This window comes from Dryas octopetala, chromosome 3 (assembly GCF_963921425.1).
Source record: "Dryas octopetala chromosome 3, drDryOcto1.1, whole genome shotgun sequence".
Lineage (NCBI taxonomy): Eukaryota > Viridiplantae > Streptophyta > Magnoliopsida > Rosales > Rosaceae > Dryas > Dryas octopetala.
In genome coordinates, this window is record NC_141368.1 from 329,771 (window position 1) to 349,989 (window position 20,219).

The window sequence follows — 20,219 nt, forward strand, 5'->3', positions numbered from 1 at the left end:
ATAAGTCCCATCACAAGTATACTTGTTTTAAACCCAAATTAATATGGGAAAACACATTTTAATATAAAGATTAAGCCATGTATCAATAACCAATGGGTATGATCTACACAGCAAATTATGTTCCACCAATAATCAATGAAATTTTCCTCAGTTAATCTCAGCAGGCAAAAACCACAGCAACATCACCGCTGAAGCAATTAACATTTGGCTCAAATATTTTACATCCTTGCCTTCCCCACAACTCAACAACAAATGCAAAGTACAAATGAATGAGCATTTAGCTTGGCCTCACTATATATAACTCAAATAAACCCACCAAAGGAATCTAATGCCCAAATCCAATAAAATAATGCAGCAAAATTTAAAAGCCGAGAGGCCATTGTGTATAATGCTGCCATTGTGTATAATTTGACATCATTCAAGCATGAATAAGAATCTTCCCTACTCTATGCGGCCAGGACCCATGCTTCCAACCATTACTTTAATGGTTTAACAAGCCCAATACCAGATTTCAATGTTCCAAGCAAGTTTCCCATGTAGACATCTAAACCTCAATACGGTCCCTGTCAATGAGAAAACATATGAACCAATGAGCTTTGTAGAATTGACGTGTCTTGACTACATCACTGGAAGACTAGGAATTATTTGTCTCCACTGAATTTGTTTCTGAAGATCCAACTATATCTTCAAAAGCTTCCATGGCAATGGTCATATCGTCATCAATATCAGCCTGCTCTACCTCTGCCATTACTTCATCCCTGTCACCTACCATAGGCTCCACCCCATTTTGCACTGAATCAGAGTGAAGTTTAGGTTCTTCACTTGGTTTGTCTGGTTCAGCTGACTTTTCCATCATTGATTGTGGATACGGATCCGTTGAGATGGCCAGCATAGATGTCACCAATAGATTCTACAAACAAGAACATACAAGTTCTGACGCACAGATCAAATATAGAATTTTAAGAAAAAATGATCCTTTATTTAACTTAAATGGAAGAGTTAGAGCAGCCTTAAATCATATCAACTAGGAAAAGCACTATAGTGATGAAAGATGAGTAGATGCTCAAGGACATAAAGTAAAGCAACATCAGATGCACTGAAATAAATTATCAGACTAAAAACCTGTAAAATGATGGGAAACAGTGCACAGATTTTTACTAATATACCTTCTCCAGTGCTAGAGCAAGCTTTGAGAGATTTGGATAGATGCTCCGTGCATCCAATAGGATCTGTTTGACATCAATTTCAGAACAAACATGTTATATCCCATAAAGATACATTTTATAACATAAAACATAGCAAGATCATAATCATATATTAAATGTATCACACGCAAAAACATGTAAGCGCTCATTATAAAGGTTTGTTTGTGAACAACTCAGAAGTTACAAAAACTGGGAGCCATCTAAGAAGGGTGAAAGAAGGGGATGAGTGGGAATATCAGTTTCAGAAAGGCAGCTAAGGTGTCATTTGACCCAACTACACTTATACACAGAGCTTGAAAAGTGTCAACAAAGAGATGAAAGACACAATCATGAGCAAAACTTCTGGGACATAACTCAATTCATAAAATAAAGTTGAAGTGATCACCTCACAAAGCCTCTGAAGGGTAAATGGAGGGCCTTCGGTAAAACTATGAAGAGCTGCAATGAAGAAACATACTATAAACACTTCCATAAAAGAAAAAGGAACTTAAAGTTCAATAAAACTATAGACCCTAACAACATAAACTAAGAAACAATTTCAGCTTCACGTCCTCTCGTGATTGTTAATCCTTCCAGCGTTAAGAAAACTTTAGACTGGATCATCACACTGCCCAACCTTGATCTGACCATTAGCTAGTCCAGGTACACCATCTACTCATTATTCATTAATCCCAGAATGGGCTAGACTGCCAGTTCATGAGACAGTTGTTGGGTCTTATGATCACACAGAACTCATGGAATACCAAAAGGTATTAACACATATAAAGACACTTTTTTTTTATAAGAACACATATGCAGACACACTGATCAAGTGGGTTTCATATATCATCAGGAAAATGAGAATACCTTCATCCAACCTATTCACCAGCTCTGGGTAGGTTTCTCCTAAAGCAGAATTTTGCTCCTCACTTGTCATTTTTGCCTCAGGATACTCCGACAGAACCTTCATAAATCAGGGAATTGGGGGGAAAGAGATCATAATCTAGGAAATAAAGACTAGAAATACTATCATGCACATCCATTACAACTGTTAGTGTGCTCGTGTGTGCACGCATATGTGTGACAACCATAAATAGCTGAAAACCCACATGCTGGCATACCTCCCCATACCTGCTTCAGTTGAAAGGATAGCATGCTCTTTAATTTGTCCCAATCATGCCTGTAGGATATACATAACAAGAAGGTTGACAACCAAGCAAAAACAAAGTGAGAACCAAGAATGTTAATTTTTTTCCTTTTTTCTGTTTTCATGCATCGCATCTGGAGTGAAAACAATTAAAACACAAACATGCACCTTGAATAATACATTAATATGCTACACACAAATAAGGAAAATTTCACAATGAGATAACAGCTTACCAAAATTTCCCAGTGGATGCAATAACTTCTAGTATGCCTCTAACTTCTTCTTCAGCAATCTCATGCTTGGACTCCTTACATCTAACATGTGCAACAGTACTTTTCTTAATATGAAAATCAGAAACAAAAAGTTCATAACATAAATCAGGGGAGAAGATTTCTGAACCTTAATATGGGGTAAAAAGGTGAATTTATTTTTTAATGTCTCAATTATAAGGGCAAAACATTACTGATCCCCAAAAGATGTACATTATTGAAAAAGAGCAATGAGTAGTTCTCTTCACAAAACTTTGCACCCTGTATTTGAATTTTTTTCTACTACACTGGATATATATCATGCTATCGTCCATTTAGAGAGCAAATTATATGAATATAAACCCGACCCCTCAATTTGTCAGTTTCACCATCCCCTAATCCTTAAAATGCCCCTCGAGATCAAGGGCACATTGTGTTTCATTAACAATGAATAGCAGTGTTAAGACCCATTAGTGCATATAAAACCTTCAGAGACTGTTATTACTGTGGTATGATATGGGCCAGAGAGGACAGTTTTCGTTTATAACAATTAGGTAATTGCATCACACAATAGAAGGTACGCATCAGCAACCCCATGATGCTAGATATCCCTGAATACATGCACCAAGCATAGCTAACTTGAAATTTAAATTTGGACAATGAAATATTCAAAAAAATTGGAAAAGAAGCATATACCCATGATTTAAGACATCAGAAACCATAGCATCATGTTGATGATCAGCATCACTGGAAGAATTCATTAAGTGCTGTGAATTTTCATTTGGTGGCATCTCCATTTAGATCCCTTAACCTACTTATGATGATAAACAAAAAAAAAACAAATAAAGAATTATATTGAGTACATAAATCAGAACCCATTTGGCTGCTGAAAAATATTAATGGCTTAAAGTTCTCAAATGAAACAAATTTTAGTTCAGTAACTTAAAACTCCTACTAACCAGACCCAATAGCTGCGCCTAACTCAGTATTCACCTTCACTAAGTTTTCCTCACAAACAACAAGCCTATACTAAATAAAATTTGAAAAGTTTATGTTCTCCCACTCTGTTTGTTTGCCGAGAAAATCAAGCAAGACTTTGAAAGTGAAGCCACAAAACCCTAACTCGCATAAATTTTGAAGTATATGGAGGAACCTAAAAGAAAAGAAAAAAGAGCTACGAAATTTGTATCGATTTTTAATGAGATAGGGATTAGGAGAACTTACCAAGTTCGAATCTATTGAGAGCCCAACGAATCGAATCGAGTCCCTGTTTTGAGAGAGAGGAGACAGTGGTCGACAGTGTAGAACGTGAATGGTCACTGCAGTCTGCACAACAAAAATGCACAAACGTGCGCGGAGCGAGCATTAGAACGTTTATTGTGCAAGAAGGTATAACTTTTTATAGTGAGTCCTCCACTTTTGTGTTGCCACGTGACAGGATTGTGGGTATTTGTAGCCGACCCGCAAAACGAGTGAGGCTATGCAGACCACTCTAACATATTTTGTCCAACTTTTTTATTTATTTTATCCTTTATTGTAAAAACATGATAAAATCACTCAGATTAATTCGATGGTTATCTACCGAAACATCCATTAATGTTCGGTAGATGTGTCAAATAAACATAAACATTTCAGCAGATAACTGTTGAATGCTTTTTTTATTTTCATTTGGTGGTTATCTACAGAATAATCTATTAATGTTCAACAGATAACTGTCGAATAATTATAAATATTTAGGTAAGTAACTGTCGAATGACTTGACGAATAAAATTGAAATTTTTTATTTTAAGGGTAAAATTAAAATTTTAAAATAAAATGATCAACTCAGCAGTTTAAAAGGGTTAGAATAGCACCACTCTACGTAAATAGCTAATGGGCCTTCTCTTCCTCTTCTTCCCCGTTTTTGGGCAACGGAAGTGGGTCTTCAAAACTAGTCTTTTTCGACAAGGGCAGCAATTGACCCAAAAAAAGAAACAAAAATGACTAGAGAAATAGAGAATCACATATAATAGACCTAAGAGAATGACTACTTAGTCTAGTGAACACGACTTTTTGTACTCCAAACTCATGGACGCGAGTTAACTTATCACAAAATTTAAAAACAGATACTGGATCAATGATGATATATATCTGACCTCCTTTCGGAAAATGACATTTAACAAAAAAAACAAATTGGTCAATTTTTTTTTTTTAAATGTTGGGTTAATGTTTTAAACTGTTTAGCAAACAATAACTAATCTGAGAAAAAAAAATGTACACGAAACATTCGCACACTATACATTCCTCATCGTATTTATTCAGTCTTTAGTTCTTGGTCTACCAGTATTTTTGTGCATCAACATAAAAACAGGTTCAGAACCCAGGACAGTAGTCGAACAGCTTTCGAGGTCCACGACTTTAGTCGGTCAAATAACATGGTCGTTTCATTTTTTTTTTTCCCTTTCTCCAAACACAAATGCAATGTATACAGAAAATAACAAGCACAGTGATAAACCATTTAACTGATACGTATGTAATTTATGTATTAAAAGAAAAACCACCTAAAATACTGCCGGAAGGCAAATTGGCCTTTCATGGTGTCTTCCAACATATTCTGACGACAACAATATACAGATTCATACTCCCTACAACTTCATTTGGCAAAACAAAGAAACACAAAAAGATATACATAGAATAATAAACAGCCATAATCCAAAGCAATGGCTCAGGGAAAAAAAATAAAAATTGGCAAAAGGCACTAACTAAAATTCATGAAACTGCACTGTCGTGTCTGTCTACTCTCCATCTTGGTAGACCATATTCATCTACGCTGCCACCATCACCTGGAAGGATGTTCTGATGCTTGACCACTGGGAGAAGGATTTGATGAATTGGAAGGGCCATTATCTTGAGACGGGGCACCACCCCACTTCAGCTCTACATCAGATGGTTCAACTACATGCACTGACCCGTCAGTCATCCCTACTGCAATCTGGTTAGGCTCAGACGGATGAGCTGCTATTACCAAAGGATAGGTGGAGTTGCCGCTGCACAAGATTTTCCATCAACAAATGGCAAACAAGGTTAGAATACAAGTTTTCATACACAAGCAGATTATGACAATTGAAACAACCCCGTTCCTATTCAAAAACCAGCACAATACTCTTCGGCTCACCTGAGAGCAAATGATGGTATATAAGCAGAAGGTGCTATTCGACATCTGAGTCTTAAGCTATCAGCATCAAAAACCCCAACAGCACCATCGCAAAAAGTAGCGTAAACCAATAAACCGTCGCATGAATATATTGCACTTGAGATGGGAGCAGCGAGTGCATCTTTCGGTGACCACTACCAACATAAAGAGGAAGAAATGGATAGGCAGAACAAAAAAAAGTCAAATTACAATAGAGAAGTATAAATTTTATTTTTTATAAGAGATAGAGACGTATACATAAGAATATCAAATTTATTCGTCTTATAGATCAAACATTGCTAGGCAGTATAACTTTTATGTTAGTTTAACCTAAGAGATCATGTAATATTTCATTTCACCAAGTAATGCTACAAAGAAGGTGAAAATTTGCCACACAGCATGTTGCAATCTCAAGAATACACTTTTTCATTGAAAGGAACACAAGCTGTGCCAAGCTTTAGGCACAGATTACTAAATCTCTAACCCACTGTCCACAAAAGTTCATTCAAATAGGTAATTTCCAAGTCTCATTTCACCATCAACCAAAATCACCACTTTACTGCCAGATTTCAAGATGGCAATAGTAAGGAAAAAATTAACTAATAATTGGAAATTGTAGGTCTTGTATTCTCGATTTTCCAAAGCAGAAAAATTAATGAGAAACATGATATAAGGACTGGCAGGTGGAAAACTTACTGAGCGCAAACAATCAAGCTTGCAATCATACACAGCAATTTGGCTTTCATGGGCAACCAACAGATGTGTGTGATCATTATGAAACTGAACTTTAGTTTCTCCAGCCAACGGGGATTGGCGACCCGCTGGTGCTTGTATGAACCTTGTTTTCTTTTTCTCCCATCCATCAATGCTCCACACGCATAACTGCAATCCAACTCACCAAAGGTAATCAACAACCTCATACAGAAAACCAACTAGTCACGTAAGAAAACAAATAGAACAAGCAGCCAGCTTAATGTTCTTCTTGAGGATGGTAAAGAATTGCTATACTTGTTATAGAAAATAAAAAATTTAACCAGCCACTAACCTGGGTATCAGCCCCTGAAGAGACCAGCACATTAAGACTTTGGGAGAATGCAAGGCCTGTAATCCGATTCTGATGACCTTTCAGTTTGGTTTTGACCTGCCGATCACATGCAAGGTTTAGTTTTTCAACTAACTAGACAACACGAACAAAAGCTCAAAGACATCAAGCAACAAATACAGATAAAACCAAGAGATTTCTTCACCTCATCAACCCTGACATTATATATTAAAATAGAAGAATCCTCCATGCCAATAGCAATTATATTATTATCTTGAGGATGAAATGCCAAAAAAGTGGCTGCTGGAGGGGGAGATACAAATGTTGTCATGACCTGCGAAGTAGTTACCAGGTTTATTCAGTCAACAAGGTAATTAAAAGAGATTGCTTGAAAATATGTTTAAAAATAGCAATGTAGCTCGTTGTAGATGGTTCTAAAGAAACAGCATACCTTAAATGTCATCATGTTGAACAAAGAGACCTTCCCACCAGATGCAGACATGACATAAGAATCATTTTTGGATAAAGCAATGCATGCTGTAGATTCCTCCGCTGGTTTATTGTCATTTACATCATTAGTCATGAGAGTTCCACTGGGAGGCTGCCACAACTGTGGCATAACATATGCAGTAGCCTGGAAAAAAATCACAAGGTAGAAATCTATAAGAAACACCGAAAGTAAATAACAGACGGAAAAACTAGAGGAAAGACGGAAACCAGACCTTCCCTGATGGATTCCTTTCACTACGTTGCCATTTCCAAAGCTTGTGAACAGCATTGGAGGCAAGGGCTAACAGAGCCAGGCCATTGTTGGTGTACATTAGTCTCACAATCTGCAATTTGAAATTAATTATCATCAATTATGGGATTATGGAATCTACAATTAAGGAAGTAAATGATCATGCCCACTACAGTGCATAAATATTTGTTGATTAACTTGTACCAGTTTTGGAGGAAACAACAAAAAGCCTGTTTTCTAACCAAATATAATATTTTTCAAAAATAAAATATGCTTTATTTTGGTATAAAGACACACCAAAAAATTAGAGTTAGGGCTTTCCATCTCATATTTTATAATTAGAGGCTTTATTTAGGAATATCAACTATGCCCCTACGGGGAACAATTATATATATAAGGTCATCCAAGGTTTGATTCCTCTACACCTTTCCAGAAGTTGTAGAGTCAGGCAATCGCAGAGCTTTCATTTGAGACGGATCCACAATATCAGAAATTTTCCAGCTCTTCATCTTGTCTATATCATCAGATATCCGTGGTTTAACATCAACAAGCCTACTGTTCTCCATGGTGCCCTGCAGTAAAAAACCAATATAAATGTACGAACATAGAGAGCATTTACAATTTCATTCTACTTCAACTTACTAGATTACTGCTTCACCGAAGAAAAACTTACTAGACTACTGATAGACACAGCAGGTTGGATTCTATCAGGACGTTCCAGGGCTGGAGCAACAGCGTTAGAGACATTAACAATGGGGCCTAGTGCATTAACAATCAGAGGCTGCAAAAAGATAATTAATGAAAAGTGAGAAATAAAATTTGACATAAGATCCTCACTGGAAAAAGATAACGAAGAAATTAAGCCAACATGGGTTATTAAATATGGGAAGCATCATATTGATACTGATCAGACAAACAAGTAACAAATAATACCATCAAGCTTTTTACAAAAACTTCCTTAAAAGACTGTTGAACAAAAATTACCTTCGAGTTGATGGGCTCAGAAGTGCCTCGATTTTTCTCCACAGCCCTGCCCTCCAACATCCTTATCAAGCGCAAACCATCATTGTTTGCTAAAATCTTAAAACCGCTGTCATTTGTTGTTACAGCCAACAGTGAGCCTTCTTTGTTGAATCTCAGTCTAGGACTAGCCTGCAACAAGTGAAATGGCCCAAAAAAATTGTGACTTATCCACTCTTCAACTTGAATGGTATTAGCATAATGTAAAGGAGAGCATTACTGACAGGCAACCCGCCATCTGCATCAACAGCTGTCAACACATTGGTATTGTCCATATCCCAGAACTTAATTTGAAATTCATCACCAGCAGCTAAGAACCGGTTTCTTGTTGTGTCAAACTGGACAACATCTAAAGAGCGCTTCCTAAACCCAGAATATGTCCGTTTGATAGCCCCTTCACTCTCATTCCACTCCACCAGATGGGATTCACCTTCTTTACTTGTTCCACATGAGAAGAGTCTGCATATAAAAATATGTATCAGCATTATGTACACTATGTATTTGAGAAATAAAATTATAAATTACACTAATGGAGAAAAATGGAAATATTCCAGAAAGAGACAGGAAGGGAGGAGCTGGGAATATAGCTGTACACTCCATTCTATAAAATAAGCATCATTAATAAAGAAAAAGCTTCCATACAGTGATATATATTATTCAATTATTTCAATGCAAGATTATATAATATGCAATAGACAAAAAATATAATGGAGCACATGCATAACATATAGATATATATAGGCACAAACAAGTCCAACAGAACTTCACCATCATCCAAAAAAGTTGTACCTGGTTCCATCTGCACTATATGCCATCATGGTACACCAAAGTCCAGGAGCATCATAGTCCACCCTTGACCCCAAGCAATCATATAGCCAAGCTTTGATCTTCCCATCAATGGCTGTTGAAAAAATGAACTGATACAAGGAAAAAGTGCATTGGTGCATGAAATTTTGAAAGGATGAGAGTTATCTAATTTTTCCCAGCTTCACTTGTTATGCAGATGAACGACAGACTCCAACTACAAGTCAACATATTAAAAATCTAAATGATTACAAAGCTGATGATGAGCTTCTAAATAAGACTTACCTGGATATTTTCTTTGTAATGAGGGCACACTGAATATACAGGAGCTTCATGGCCTTCAAATGTATATTGTCTGCGTCCAGCTGCAGCATCCCATACCTGTCACCGAGAAATTTACAGTAATCAGGGAACCTGAATCTCCAATATGTACAAAACCACATCAAGTCTTACAGCTAATACCTTAATCACTTTATCATCTCCACACGTAACAATACACAATTGCTTGTTGGGATGAGCGAATGCAATGTCATTAACACCACCAGCATGAGCATCAATCTAAAAGATGAGACAAGATAGTCAATAACTAGTACCTTCCCATTGCCCAGGGAACAAATTATATGCAGTACAAGCTAACCTCCAAATGTTGTCTCAGTTCTCCAGTTGGATTGTAACCATATATCTGAACAATGTGCTTTGAAAATGCAACACCTGGATGATGCAAAATGTTGTCACAACAATGTTATTCAACAAAACAGATAATAATCATTTTTCAATTCGGTCAGGAGTATGCATACCAAGCATAAGCCCATCTGGCGCCCAAACACAACGATTCACTGATATTGCAGCATCATTCACCAAAGCTGTCTGGTAGAATAATCAAGATTGATATTAAAGTACAATCAGTCAACCTTCCAGAATCGCAATACTTATGGCACCAAAGTTTAGCATGAAGGTATCAACTACCCTGGTCTCTTGGTGAAAATACCAGACTCAAAATTATAAACTTCCTTAAACAGAAAGTTAGGGGTTTATAAGTTCACGATAGGGCCAACCCCATCATGTAGCCCATTACTGATTAGACCAGAAGATAGTCTGCAGGAAATTCAGTAATAACTCCTATGAAGCCATAACATACAGTACCTGCAATGGCATTGAAGCAGCTTGTATATCCCAAACCTTGAAAGGCTTATGTACCAACCTTTCCCGAGACCCTACCTCCCAAAGGCTGATGTCACCAACATTTGTCCCAACTACAAACAAATGATTGAAAACTTCAAAAAGTGAACCAGAAAACATTTGATGACTAAAATATCTTTAGGTACAAACCTAGAAGAATAGTTTGCTGCTGTGGATGGAAGTCCATGCTCATTACATTAGATCCTTGAGTAAGGGTCCGAACAACAGCCTTAGGAAGGTCATCTTGTGAATAGACATTGGAACTATGCATCACACCAGAAAAGGACACCTGCAAGACCATAGGTGAGCATATGTTCTTTCTTCCTTGTTCTATTAGAGGGTGGGGGAGATCTGTAGTTATTAAAACTAACAAACATGATAACTGCTTGAAATTTTCACACCTCATCTGCTTGGCCAGTGCGAATACGCTTCATCAAGTGCTCTGAATCAGCTGATTGATAATCCATCCCTGTAACACCGGTAGGAGTCCTCGGGTGCTTCAAGAAAGCAGCTGTATAAAGCAAACACAATGAGGAAAAAATCTTATTTAAGATATTAAAGAAACTCTGAAGCATGTGGAGAGCTAAAAGCATTCAGAATTACATACAAACATACTCACCTGCACTAGAAGGCTGCACGATACCAGGAGGAGCTGCTGCAACAGCAGGGTGGGGCAAAGAAGGATTAGTGCTTGACATCCAGCCAGCAATGGCACCGGGGGATGGGGAGACAACAGGCTGAAATGGCTGCACAGTGATAAAAAGTCAATCCAAGAATTATTAGAAATTGTTGCATCTCTCTCTTATGCAGATGAATAGATGCAACTTACACCATGGGCACCAATAGGGGGAAATGCGCCAGCCTTTGGAATTGGTCCCACAAGGGGACTGTTTGTGGGAGGAGGACGAGATCCATTAGCAGTTGGAGTGCAAGAATGATCCATAAATAATGTTTTAATATCAGGATTTGGACGGGGATTCTTGCAAAGTTGGTGCTGCCAATTGAGACTGAAAATTCAAATAGAGAAATGAGCTTCGCAAGAGCAACTTTTAAGAAAATCCAATATCAGAAAGAAATAAAAACACCAGGGAATAAGTAGATATGAAGGAATGATGGGAGCATCCAACAGTGGCAAAAATTTAGGTACCAAATGAATCAATTCTCTTACCAATTAACTATTGAAAATGTATCCTAAAATGCAAAAGAGGCAAACTCACTACAGGATAATTGGGTATCCAGTAGCATAACCAGAATCCTGAGTGTAAAAAGAGTTGATGACAAGTTGACAACAAAATTGCACAAAAGAAGTTAAGAGAGGATGTGAGAATGACCTCTGGTTTATTAATGTCCGTAAACGTGAACTTTTGAAGGCTGGGAATGCAAGCTTATCACGGAATAATGGGTTTGCCTCAATGAGCTTTTTAAGTTCTATAAGCATGATATTCCGAGCCGACTTTGTGTCTCCATACTTGGAAAGCTGCTCATTTTGCCTGACAGTGTGATACAAATAGATGAAATATACGAAGGCCAATTACAACACATACCTCCATATTAACAAAGAAGCAACGGTTCAAACAAGCAATACCTGAAGTTATCAAGAGTGAGCAACTGGGTGATCTCCTTGAAAAGTTCCTCATTAAAAGATGCAAAAACCTTAAGGTCCTTCACAAGAATCTCAACTGCCTTCGCCCTATCCTGCCTGATAGCAGGAAACAGGAAACAGAACATCAATTAACTTATCAAACAACTGCATAAAGGCATATTGAGATCAAATTCTACAATGCTAGAAACCCTATACCAACTGACATGGCTCAGCTTATTTCCTTATTTTGATAAAACAACCTCCAGAAAATTACAATTTCAAGTGCCTTTGTCACATAATTTGGTATGAAATTTGGTACAGTCAATAGAGGACCAAAACCAGCTTTCATCAATATGTTCAGAAACAGGATGCCAAAAAAGAGATAGTGTTGAAACTCACCTATCAAGAGCTTCCAAATACTTCTGCTTCCTAATTTCAAAAAAAATCTTCATTGAATATCGGTTGTCTTCAACTTTAGTGAAGCCACACAAATAGCGCTCAACTTCGTCCCACTCTCCAGCCTGGACTTGATCCTCAAAATGTTTCATATTGAAGAAAAAGCCAGACTCTTGCTCTAGCCTATATGTCCAGAAGAAGCACATTACAACAACAACACAGCACTAAAAATACGTTTAAGCCCAATTTCTCATGCTCGATTTTGTTGCTGAGAGAAAGCAGGAAACAAAAAGACAAATGCCAGAAAAATATAAAGTGTGTATCATCACTTTAAAATGGCTGGCTTAAATTGGCGGTTTTATTTTGTAAGCTTTCATATTGGCCATTTTTCAAACAAACAACTCAAAAATCAAACGGTAGGCTTAGGTGTTTATCATCTTTTCTTCCCCAAAGTTCCTCAGCAAAGCAAACAGAAATTGAGACAGAAAAAGACATTCTTAGAAAACACACACTTACTTATGAACTGTTTCCTTGAACTTCTCCTCGTCTAAGAACTGTAAGATCAAGAATACCAGTTCCCTACTCAGCGAAGACATTGCCCCAGGTAAGCCTAAGCGCTCCAGTGCAAAGATCGAATAGTGAAATCAACTGCAATTTATTTGGGTTCACCCGAACTACTTTCCGGATCCAAAAAGGACGACAGTATAATGATAATTTGAACGCCCAGAACCTATTTCTTCTTCAACTCCCTTCAGATACTAAGTTTTGCTTCAAATCATTCATTAAGCACCTCCTCCTTTAAATCACCAACTCACACAGAGAACCCACAATCATCTAACCTTGTGGTCCGTACAAGTAATGCGTTTCACCAGCAGACGAATTTCCAAAAGGCAGAAATACCACAACAAAGGCAAAAAATACCCAAACAGAAACAAGACGACAGAACCTCTTGTTCAAGCAACCCACTTCGCATAAACCGAAAATAAGCCTTAAATTTCAGCCTCTAGCCTCTACAATAAAGATCCAACATTTAGTAGGAGTTGACATGTGGAGCATAAATTAAAGAGAGAGAGAGAGAGAGACCAAATTCTAGAGAGCTTGATTTCACAATATGTGGAATCTCTCTTTCTTCACATGACATGTAAATTAAGATTGAGAAAATAACAAGCCTTACTGGGTTACCATAGAGCAGCAAAATGAAACATTTTTCTAGGGTTAGGGTTTCTTTCTGAAGCTCTTTTTATTCTTCTTCTCTCTCTTCCTCTCTCTATGTGTGCGTGCTTTGCAGCTGAACTCTGCAACAACCCTTACTTTCTCTCTCTAAAATGTTTACTTTGTATCTGTCTCTTTCTCTTTCTATATCTTTATATACTTTTTTCTCTCTCTAGGACAAAGACAAAGCTGGTGCTGTTTTGTGCTTTTGCTGGGGCTCTCTCTCTCTCAGTCTCTCCATTATTATTTTATACATTTTCTATTTATGTTTATATGCACAACACGTAATCCCTCTGTTTCTCCATTATCTCTATTTCTGTTTCTCTGTCTACCTGATTTTCCTTGCTCTAAATTGGACTCTAGTGACGACTAACTAGTCTGAGAGACTGTACAAAAAAAACCCTAGACCAGTGATAATGATAAGATGTGGGAGTCCTCTACAGTACTCCATGAGCTCGTCGTCCTATTGGTCGACAGGTGATGGACCGTCCAAACAAATTAGCGCTGTTGAGTCACCATGACCATGCCCTCAACGGTAACATATTACGTGGAAGTGATGGATGGATTTTATTTTGCTTGTCTTCTAAACTTTTGTTCCCAACTTCATAAGCAAAATGAGAGAGACTCACTCCTAGGGGAAAGAGCCTCATTAAGTCGGCACCCATTCTAGCATTATATATTTTTATTTTAAATATGAATTTCATCATTTTTCTTGACAAATAACTTTTAAAAATACACCTAAAACTTATTCAAACAAAAGTTAAAAACATACTTTTAACTTTTATTTATTATAATCATATAAAATTTGATTCGTTTATTAATCAACAAATGTCGTCTATAAAATTTAAATTTAAAACTTTATTTCACAAAATGAAAGTTCGGCATTACTAAACTAAAGGATCATTAATTACTATCTAAATTTTCAAATTTATTATAATATATAAACTGGCATGGTGAATAGTAACTCCAACAAAAGAACTATTTTTATTTATTTGGAGCATAAGAGGATATACAACTATACAAGTATACAACAAAGAAAAAAGAAAAAGCTATTTATGATAGTACTTGATAATAATGATGAAAGAAGTGTTGCGTACCTTCCTTCAACAGCTACAAAATTTGTATAATGTAAGGCCAGATCCAAGTGACATTTCAATCCTTTGCGATTGAAAATAATGAAAGGGGACCTTAAAAGTTGCATGGGCTTTTTAGAGTATGGCATGGATGTGTGGTCATTTCATCGTTCCCATCGCACGCTTTAAAAGGAAAGACTAATTGTTGAAAATAACATTTAGTTGGCTTGAGATAATACGGACAATAATGTAGTTGTTGATGCTGTGAAAAAACATTTCCGTGGGCTATACTTTCAATGGAATGAGACTTTAATGAATGCTACAATTGTTGTGGTAGCCAGTGGAATGACCTTTGGGACAATGATGTTGGATTGTTGGTGATTCTCATTTACTCATACACGAATAAGGAAAGTAATTTTGCCAGGCGGGTAGCTTAGTATGAAATGATTTATAGTGCCTAATTTTAAACACCCCTACTCACCAAAAAAATTTGTCTAAACTCCCACCCATCTAGAAACTCTTTCAAAACCCTCTAAAACTTATAATCCTAAATTACCCTTCTGACGTATGCTGACGTCACTATAACTGAATTTTGATGAAACTGTTTTTTTTTTTTTTTTTGAATTGAAGTTTTTACTAAAACTCAATATTTCACTAAAACTAAAATCAAACACTGAAATTGAATTTTATTACACTAAAACTGAATTTCAAGAATTCAGTTACATTGAAACTAAATTTTAAGAATTCAGTTACACTGAAACTGAATTTCAGAAATTCAGTTACACTAAATTGAAGAATTCAGTTATGAATTCACTTACTGAAACTGAATTAAGTGATGAAACAATTACACCTCGACTAAAATGCAATTACACCTTAATTAAAAAACAATTACACATTTACTAAAACAATTACATTTCACTAAAACAGTTACACCTTTACTGAATTCCGTTTCACTAAAAAGAACACAGCAACCTTATCAAAAAAAAAAAAAACCAACAATACAACAAGTCATTGAGATGAGAGGAGTAGCCAACAATACAACGTCGTCTGATCACCTCACGCGCGACGAGTACACGACAGCCGCCACTGCCTCGATCTGTTTCTACCTGCAAATTTAATTCATCATATTTCAGAACCATAATTTCATTCAAAATTCATTTAAAACTCATGTTTCACGAAATGAAACTCTTTCACGAACTGAAACTGTTTAATCAATAAATGAAGTAAATTTGTATATACTTATAAATCAATTAAAAACCACATTTCTATCTGATTTATAACAAATTCAATTAAAACAGATTCACAAATTATACATTTCACAGACATATTCACAAATCAATTTCAAATTAGGGTTTTCAAATCAGGGCTTTTGAAATTCAATGCAATTGAACCAAAATTTGTATACCAGTAGAGAGAGACTGTCAAATGGAGAAGAATGAGACCGGAACCACTTCAATCCGCCGTCGGAATCATCGGCAACGGCGGTGATAAGTCTCAGACTTTCTCGGCGTCGATTCGCCGTCCACGGTGGTCAGTTGGAGAATCAGAGACCGCCATCACACTCACCACGTCGAGAGGGAGCTTCTGGAAGTGGAGAGCGGCTGCGACGTCGCCGGAATCTCGAAGTCACCGCCGGAGATGACGATCGGACTTCGGGCTGTATTTGGGTTTCTGTGGATTTTATGGGAAAGAAAAGGCCATGGATAGATAGAGGAGGAAGAGGCGAGAAGAACCCAACCAGTCCGACACCTCGTCGTCGCCGAAATTGATGGATCGCCGGCGAGGGAGCTCGGGTTTGCCTAGACCGATCCAGCGTCGATGTTATGTTTCGTGGAGAGTGGAGGGCAAGGAGAGGAAGAGGAAGGAGAGGCGAGTGTGATGGGACCGGTCTCGCCAGCAACCGTCGCCAGACGTTGGCGCACGCGCCGGCGACAGCAGCGGGGAGAGAGAGAACGCAGAGGGGAAGAGAGGCACCTGAAGGGGGGGAGAGAGAGAGAGAGAGAGCACCCATAAATTGAAAATGAAAAAAAAAAAAAAAAAAAAAAGATAAAACTGGAAAATTAAAAGATGGGGAGTCAAACTTGACTGGATATTAGTTGACTAGAGGGTTTAGGAAAATATTAAGTGTAAGATTGAGGGTTATAGGAGAGGTAAATTTTGGGTGGAGGTTATGAAAGATTTTATCTCTAACTATGGGGCTTATAATTATTAACATAATGATTTAAAGTATATTTAGTTCTTTTGTTTTTTCTTTTTTTGGAGAAGGTACATTTTAGTTGTTGAGTTGAAAAATATAACATACTTATTTACAAGTTACAAACTTACAAGTTACAACTAAGGAAAATTTTTCTTTGTTGACAAAAAAAAAAAGGACTTTTTTCTGTATATAAAATAAAAAGTAAACCACACACGCACAATAATTTTTCCACACAATGGGTATTAGTGTAGATATATGAAATAGTTGATATTGGGGTAATTTACCATTGTCGGTCATATTATCCTTGCCTTTGAAATTTTGTATAATATCATTTTAGCTAATAATAATATGTTTGGTATTTTTATATCTGATGAATAAAAAAAGTTCTATTTATAGTAGCATGGACAATAACTATGCTATTTTGAAGTCATAGTACATTATCAACTTTATTGGTGTAGTGAATTAGAATAATTCACGTAGTAACTACTCTGTACAGTGTTTAAGATAATACTAAATTCAAATTTATCTCAAACAAAAAAGGAAAAAAAATTAGAGTACATTATCTATATATCTTAGCTCAATCAATTATGAAGCCTTATATCTCTAGCAAAAAAAATACTTATTTCACACCCACGTTTAGGGGTGGAAATTATACGGTAACCATACTAAAATCTTGATACTGCATACCGACCGCTAGGGGTCGAAATCCTTGTTTTTGTCACTTATATTGTGCCGACGATTAACGGTAACTGTAATTTTCAGTTGCGGTCGGAGAAGGGAGGCATCGGCACAGTATTGGGCTTGCGAAACCTAAGGGAGACAATGAGATGGAGAGAACGAGAGAGAGATGAAGATGGAGAGAGTGAGACAAAGAGATGGAGATGAAGAGGTGGTTTATGGTGGAGTTCGTGGTGGACTGGTGGTGGTTTCAAGTCAGAAATGATGAAGATGGTGGAGGTTGGAGAGAATCAGAGAGAGAGATATGAAAATGAACTGAATGAGAGAGATTTGAAAATGGACTGAATGTATATATATGTGCTACAATATGGTATATCAACGATATTGAATGTGGGGAGTTGTTCCAATGTCGTTTATATATATGCGGTGCAGTACGGTATTTTTTTCGATACCGTATTTGACCCTTTTTATACCGTACCGTTCGTTATTTTACAATACAATTTGTAGTTTTTTTTGATAATACGGTAAAAAAAACCCACCCCTGCACACGTTAGTAATTCAACTATGACCTCTCTTACACTCATAAATTAGAAAAAGTAGGGAAATTAATAATAATTTTATATGTAAAGAAAAAAATAGAGCATATTTTTTTTAAACACAAAAAAAAAAAAAGAAGTTAGTTTGGATCACATTAAAATTTTGATAATTTGTGTATAAAAATTTATTACTAGTTGGATAATGAGGATTTTTCTACATCCTTTTATATTTTTGTAGTTGCTAAATTTGTCATATCAGTCCTAAGTTCACAACTTCACAAAGTGTTGATGTCAAATTGATAGATGTTGTACGAAAAATAATTTGCTGATAAAAGGTACAACAAACGAATATACATGTCGTGTTGCATTAAATTATGGTTCGGAAACTTACAAAACCTGTTCACATGTTGCTCCCGCGTCATTGATCATTATGACCATATACAATTGCCTTTCCTCTTTTCCGGAATACCGGGCTTAACATAAATCGTTAAAGACGAGCACCGTTTTTTTTTTTTTTTAAATAAAAACTAAAGAACGACAAGCACCGGATATTGGGATTTGGGGTTTTCATTCATTCATCTGTCTATGGGTTTCTTTTGCCTATGGCGTAAAAAAAAAATAAAAAATGTAAGGGGTCGATTTGGATAAAATATTTGAATTTCATTGTTTCCACTTTCACTTTCAATTATAAGTCTATAATGCAAAATAAAATGGAAAAGAGAGATAAGTATCATTTTACTTTTTAAATTATTACATTTATATTAGTTTTATTTTTTATATTTTTAATATAAAAATTAAGTTATTTGACTTTTTAATTTTGATAACTCAAATAATTTCAGTAATTTATTTGACAAATTGATATAAATAATAAACAAGTAACTGTCATTTTTTATTTAATAAATACCCTTTATGATGAGTGATTTTATGTAAACAAAACTTTGCATGAAAAATGAGCAATTTATGAAGTTATCTCAATTAAAAAAATTAATAAGTCAAGATCTTAAATTTTTAATTTAAAAGTTTTGAGTGATATAAGTGCAATAATAACATTTATCTTTAGAACAGAAGAGTTGGGACTATGAACTCGGAAAGAAATGACAAAAATTTGAAGATATCCAGAAAATGCGTGACCAGCGTTTAGCCACGTTACCCTACCTCGTACTTTTACTTCCCACTGGCCATTGCTTTCTTTCTCTTATTTTTCTTAATTTCCGGTGGCCCCCTACTTGTTTTCCCAACGATAATATTTTTATATTATTTGACACTTTTATTTTTAAGAATCTCATTTATTATCTACCAATCAACCTGTCAATGTCTGGCCTAGTGCGGAGTAGCTGTATGGTATGAGCTGATAAGTACGTGTGCTTATCAGCTTTTGGAATTGTGCTCCCACTTTTCTGACACCCACTGACCCACATATCTTTCTTTATTTTATATTTTCTCCAGATCTAATGCTTAGGCATTTCTTGTATGTAATACTCACACTTAATTCACTCTAATCTTCCGGAAGAAAAGATAGAGAGAAAGAAATCCCACTACAACCTTTTCATGACCAAGTTGAAACAAGTTAAGTAGATTTGAACCGAAGTTCATACCTTGACCAGTCACTGGCTGAGACTCAGTGGCTCAGAAATAGATAGGCATGGGCCGGATGGCTGGCACTCTGTTCAAAAAAAGACTTCAAGTCCAAGCTATTAAATAAGGCAATGGCCACAAAAAAAAAAATTAAATATAAAAATAGTTTATAAATTTTATACCGATTATTAATTTGATTCATTAATTCACTAATTAGGCCATGAATTTTTCAAAATTGTATCAAAACAATATAAACATTAATTTCTATCACAAAATTAACAAAATTGTAAAAACTTGAAAGAAATTGAGATATTGAGAGAAAAAATCTATGAATGTATTGTATGGAATCTTTGTGTATATTGCTGAATGTATATAAAACATAGCAGTACAAGAAATGATTATATATCACAAGCAGACAAATTAATTCTAACAGTT

At 36.1% G+C, this 20,219-nt stretch overlaps 2 protein-coding genes across 4 annotated transcripts; both read right to left on the reverse strand.

Moving 5' to 3' along the window:
- Positions 1-80: 80 nt before the first annotated feature.
- LOC147289101 (serine/threonine-protein phosphatase 4 regulatory subunit-like protein) lies at positions 81-3,943 on the reverse strand. Of its 2 annotated transcripts, none has more exons than XM_086236826.1 (8): positions 3,804-3,943; positions 3,276-3,390; positions 2,565-2,645; positions 2,316-2,364; positions 2,052-2,148; positions 1,591-1,643; positions 1,167-1,229; positions 81-910 (listed from the first exon to the last, which is right to left on the reverse strand). In XM_086236826.1, the coding sequence occupies exons 2-8, from the start codon at positions 3,374-3,376 to the stop codon at positions 635-637; spliced, it is 720 nt and encodes a 239-aa protein (XP_086092952.1). In that variant the 5' UTR covers positions 3,377-3,390; positions 3,804-3,943; the 3' UTR covers positions 81-634. The 2 variants fall into 2 exon arrangements, with proteins under 2 accessions (XP_086092952.1, XP_086092953.1); XM_086236827.1 differs by having other exon boundaries at positions 3,276-3,393; positions 3,804-3,928.
- A 1,127-nt stretch (positions 3,944-5,070) lies between these two features.
- Positions 5,071-13,945, reverse strand: LOC147289102 (protein TOPLESS-RELATED PROTEIN 2-like). 2 transcript variants are annotated; one of them, XM_086238771.1, is made up of 26 exons: positions 13,696-13,945; positions 13,030-13,523; positions 12,517-12,696; positions 12,121-12,234; positions 11,867-12,025; positions 11,365-11,542; positions 11,155-11,281; positions 10,937-11,046; positions 10,686-10,824; positions 10,500-10,609; positions 10,154-10,223; positions 9,994-10,067; positions 9,819-9,914; positions 9,642-9,737; positions 9,342-9,469; positions 8,777-9,011; positions 8,517-8,684; positions 8,206-8,313; positions 7,958-8,104; positions 7,516-7,626; positions 7,245-7,427; positions 6,999-7,127; positions 6,797-6,892; positions 6,448-6,633; positions 5,734-5,906; positions 5,071-5,605 (listed from the first exon to the last, which is right to left on the reverse strand). In XM_086238771.1, the coding sequence occupies exons 2-26, from the start codon at positions 13,107-13,109 to the stop codon at positions 5,398-5,400; spliced, it is 3,405 nt and encodes a 1,134-aa protein (XP_086094897.1). In that variant the 5' UTR covers positions 13,110-13,523; positions 13,696-13,945; the 3' UTR covers positions 5,071-5,397. The 2 variants fall into 2 exon arrangements, with proteins under 2 accessions (XP_086094897.1, XP_086094896.1); XM_086238770.1 differs by having other exon boundaries at positions 13,688-13,945.
- Between the last annotated feature and the right edge of the window lie 6,274 nt (positions 13,946-20,219).

What these genes read in the sequence shown, in the direction of transcription:
- LOC147289102 (XM_086238771.1), bottom strand. Translation starts at nt 13,109, where the DNA reads ATGTCTTCGCTGAGTAGGGAACTGGTATTCTTGATCTTACAGTTCTTA. An exon ending in ATAATGTCAGGGTTGATGAG is followed by an intron (nt 6,893 to 6,998) that starts GTGAAGAAATCT and finishes TGTGATCGGCAG; the next exon opens with GTCAAAACCAAACTGAAAGG. An exon ending in CTTCAGGGGCTGATACCCAG is followed by an intron (nt 6,634 to 6,796) that starts GTTAGTGGCTGG and finishes GTTGGATTGCAG; the next exon opens with TTATGCGTGTGGAGCATTGA.
- LOC147289101 (XM_086236826.1), bottom strand. Translation starts at nt 3,376, where the DNA reads ATGGAGATGCCACCAAATGAAAATTCACAGCACTTAATGAATTCTTCC. An exon ending in TATCCTTTCAACTGAAGCAG is followed by an intron (nt 2,149 to 2,315) that starts GTATGGGGAGGT and finishes TGATTTATGAAG; the next exon opens with GTTCTGTCGGAGTATCCTGA. An exon ending in CCCTTCAGAGGCTTTGTGAG is followed by an intron (nt 1,230 to 1,590) that starts GTGATCACTTCA and finishes GATGTCAAACAG; the next exon opens with ATCCTATTGGATGCACGGAG.